This window comes from Olea europaea, chromosome 18, assembly GCF_002742605.1.
Source record: "Olea europaea var. sylvestris chromosome 18, O_europaea_v1, whole genome shotgun sequence".
In the NCBI taxonomy this organism is placed as follows: domain Eukaryota; kingdom Viridiplantae; phylum Streptophyta; class Magnoliopsida; order Lamiales; family Oleaceae; genus Olea; species Olea europaea.
Window position 1 is genome coordinate 30,837,058 of NC_036254.1, and position 3,654 is coordinate 30,840,711.

General features: G+C 34.8%; 1 protein-coding gene across 1 annotated transcript in view; it reads left to right on the forward strand.

Moving 5' to 3' along the window:
• The window catches only part of LOC111367005 (formin-like protein 4), an 8,021-nt gene extending 5,996 nt beyond the window's left edge, over window positions 1–2,025 (forward strand). Inside the window, exons 3-4 of the mRNA XM_022987683.1 lie at window positions 1,224–1,363; window positions 1,524–2,025. Of these exons, the coding sequence (XP_022843451.1) occupies window positions 1,224–1,363; window positions 1,524–2,025 (642 nt within the window). The remainder of the gene's footprint in view (window positions 1–1,223; window positions 1,364–1,523) is intronic.
• Window positions 2,026–3,654: the final 1,629 nt, after the last annotated feature.

Below are 3,654 nucleotides of genomic sequence, written 5' to 3' on the forward strand. Positions count from 1 at the left end.
CACACCAGCCGTCTGTCCATTTAAAACTACAACAAAATAAATATTAATATTAAAATTTGTCAAATTACACAAAACTCCTCTACTTCATTGATAAAATGCTTTGCAGCATGGATATAACAATCATTTCAACCATTGCAAAAATTGGGCAATTACCTCAACCATCTCTTTGAAACTGTCATCAAGCGATGTTCAAATACAGACAAGAACCTTGACCTCGATTGCATCAAATTACAACGAGAAAACAATCCATAATTTTTATTTCAAAAATTGCATCGTTGGTTCCCGATTTATTGTCAAAGTTGCGATTCGGTCTTCAAACTTTAAACTTTAACTGGAGCAAGTTGTCATAGTTGTGAAATCAGTCTTCGAGTACAGACTAACGTTAGTGACTTGTAACATTATTAAGTCGGCATTGGGCCAAAAATGATTTGTATTTAAGGTTTTATATCAAATTGAATACATGGCTACATACCATATTTAGCATCTGTTAAATTTGAATAAAAATTAAATTGTTAGTACGTTTTGATAAAAGTTGGTGAAATGTATAGTTAAAAAGTTGAAAAAAGTTATGGATACTATAAAATATGTGGTTGAAAATGAAATTGGAAAAAAAAGAGTTTTAAGAAATGAGAGCAAAGGGAGGTTCATTTAGTCCTTAGATCATGTTGTTTCGATATGCGACGGACACTAATTTAGGCTGCTTTGGCGAAAAGGAAAAAAGACAAAAAATGGCAACATTTTTCAACTATGGAGTTAGGTTTTCTTTCTCAACCTTAGCTTGTGCTCCTTGATAATTGAACTAATGTATATTTTCACGAGAGTCACATGACAATTTAAAGATTGAAAAGTTTCTAATGTCGAAAACTAATTTTGCAACCATAGGAAAAATAGCAAAAATCAATCCTCCACAATGAAACTTTTCGAATTTTAATTATATTGTTCGTTCATCACATCCTTTTTGAATTTAAATTTTGTTTCTTAGCTTGGTTTGACTCCGGTTGAATCGACACATTTTACCACATAGGTTATGAATTATGAGACAGTTCAACAAATATTAGAATGATTTCGTTGTTGAGAGTTGATTATGCAACTATAATAGAATGTTTAGAATTAATAAAATATTCAAAAATAACTTGCACATAATTTGCTGCTCGAGAAATTGGTTGAGGACCAATGGGGCAATATTTCTTTGTTTATCTTAAGGTTCTCTATTTACTTTGCAGACAGTCACAAAGTTATGCCAACTACCAAGATTTCTTGTAAATGAATTTTTTGTCTTCTCCATTGAAATCTACATGAAAGCCAGAATAATAACGCAATGGCAAGTCAACACCAAATGGAAAATTTGTAAATTGTATCGGAAGTAGGATTGACTAGCAATTCTGATACTATTCGAGTTACAAACTTTAGATCCTGTCGGCTCAAATGACTTTGTCACAAAATGGAGTAGTAGTAAAGGCTGTTTCAGCCACAGCAGTGTGCAGTTTGATTATTACTGGCTTTTTGTTCTATTTTTTCTACAGATATTCCATAGCTCGACAGCGTAAGAGAAACAATTTTGACTCGAGTTTTCGTAGGGAGGATGCACCAGCATCGCCTTGCACAGAATTTAGACAAGAAGGTGGAGCAGTCAAAGGAGTTATAGTAGATGAAAATGGATTAGATGTTCTGTATTTAAGAAAAGTCGAAGGGGGAGATTTCCCAAAACAAGTTTCTAAGGTTTGGTATAATAATCCTATGAATGAAGAAGAGAAGAGAAGAAAATCTCAGCCAATTCAAGAAATACCAGTGCTTCATTTACACAGCCATGATTTTGATTCAGCAAAGGAGAGACCAGTGTTTAATGCTACTTATAATAGGCCAACCACATCAGAATCATTGGTGGTTGCAGGATCGGCACATTCTCCACCTCCACCACTCGCCATCGTGGTTTCAGCGAATCAAATTAACCCTCCTCCTCCACCGCCACCACCACCACCGCCGCCGCCGCCTCCCCCTCCCCCTCCACCACCACCANATTTTTGAGAAAGATTTAGACAGGATTTATGTAAAGTTTTTCAATTCTATATAGTCTCCAATCCAATCCATTATAAAGATTGGCGAACTATCTTTTCCATAACTATTTGTTAAACATCTTATTAAAAAGTTTAAGCTGCAACAAGTCTCCTCATCTGTGGACGAAATCAAATTCCGCCATGAGATTTGAATACGTCTTTTATTTGCCAGCCCCAGCCATTATGTTATGCGACTTAAAGTTTAAAAGGTTAACATTTGTTCAATAAGATGCCGTCATCTAATAAAAGTCCCGTATTAGAATCACAAACCTTTTTTGTGTTTAGAGTACTAATTATAATCTCGAGTGTAAAAAAAAATGTTTCTCCATCTTTGGAAGCACCATAAAATTTCTCCATTTTTTGTCCAAATCACCACTGGTTGATTTCAATCTACTTTGCAGAAAAGTTGATGAACCAGATAAACGACTCCAGAACATTTGATTCTTATCTTTATGGTAGTAAGTAAGAAATGCTTTTGTTTCTGAGGAATGATAATTACCCAACTTGTTGGCCATTCAATCCATTTTTTTTAAAAATAATTTTGTAGTGTTCCCATTATGTTAATTTCAATTTTTATTTATGGGATTAGTGTGTTTAAGTTTATTTTTATACGAGCACCATAAAATTATACGACAACTAGAATGGTTCGTCTGTGCTTCAACATCTAATGCTATTAAAATGAGAATCTTAAACAGCAAGAGCACACCACACACAATACACCCTTAGAAAAAAGAGATACAAGTTCAAGGGAAACAGAGAGACAATATACGATCTTGTTATCGTGCACAGGAACAAGCCATCAGAAAAGTCAAGTGCCTGAATCCACACAAACAAGGAAGAAAACTCGAGTCCGTGAAATCAAAATCCTCATAGCATATTGGACTCGCGGTAGGGACTGGCCCAATGTTCTTACTGCAGCAAACAGAGCCTCTGCTGTCAACGTGAAACTCAGGATTCAAGGGGAAACTATACTGCTTCAACAAATTGGGCAGGCTCTGAGAACGAGAAGCATCATCCGGCCTCCAAGCCAAACAATTTATAGGTGCCTTAAGCACCACCAAATCAACCAAGTTTTCAAGAAGAAACGCATCATGTGCAGTTGATAATAAAGATTTGGTTCCCATGGTTTAACAAATAATAAACTGAATTGTTTTCCACACTTTTTCATTGATCATTGACTGAGTATTTATACAACAACTTCATAACTTTTCCTAGAAACTATTATGTGTGATAAATCTAAACTGTACAGATGAGATAGTATCTTGAAATTTAATCTGTATCAACAACAACAAAGTCAGATAATATCTAAAAATTCAAAGCAATCTCTAAAGATAATATTAAGATCTAATGAGGATAATATCCGTTATTATGTCCCCTAAAGATTGGGCTCGAGAGCAGTTCCAATCTTGAATTTTAGCTAAAAAAAAGGAGCACGTGGAAGTGATTTTGTGAGAGCATCAGCTAATTGATCGACTAAGGACATATGAGCAACACGTAGAGCACCACTTTAAACTTTATCCCAAATGAAATGAAAATTAATAGCAACATGCTTCATTTTTTAATGGAAAATCAGGTTGGAGCATTATTGATTGGCACCAAT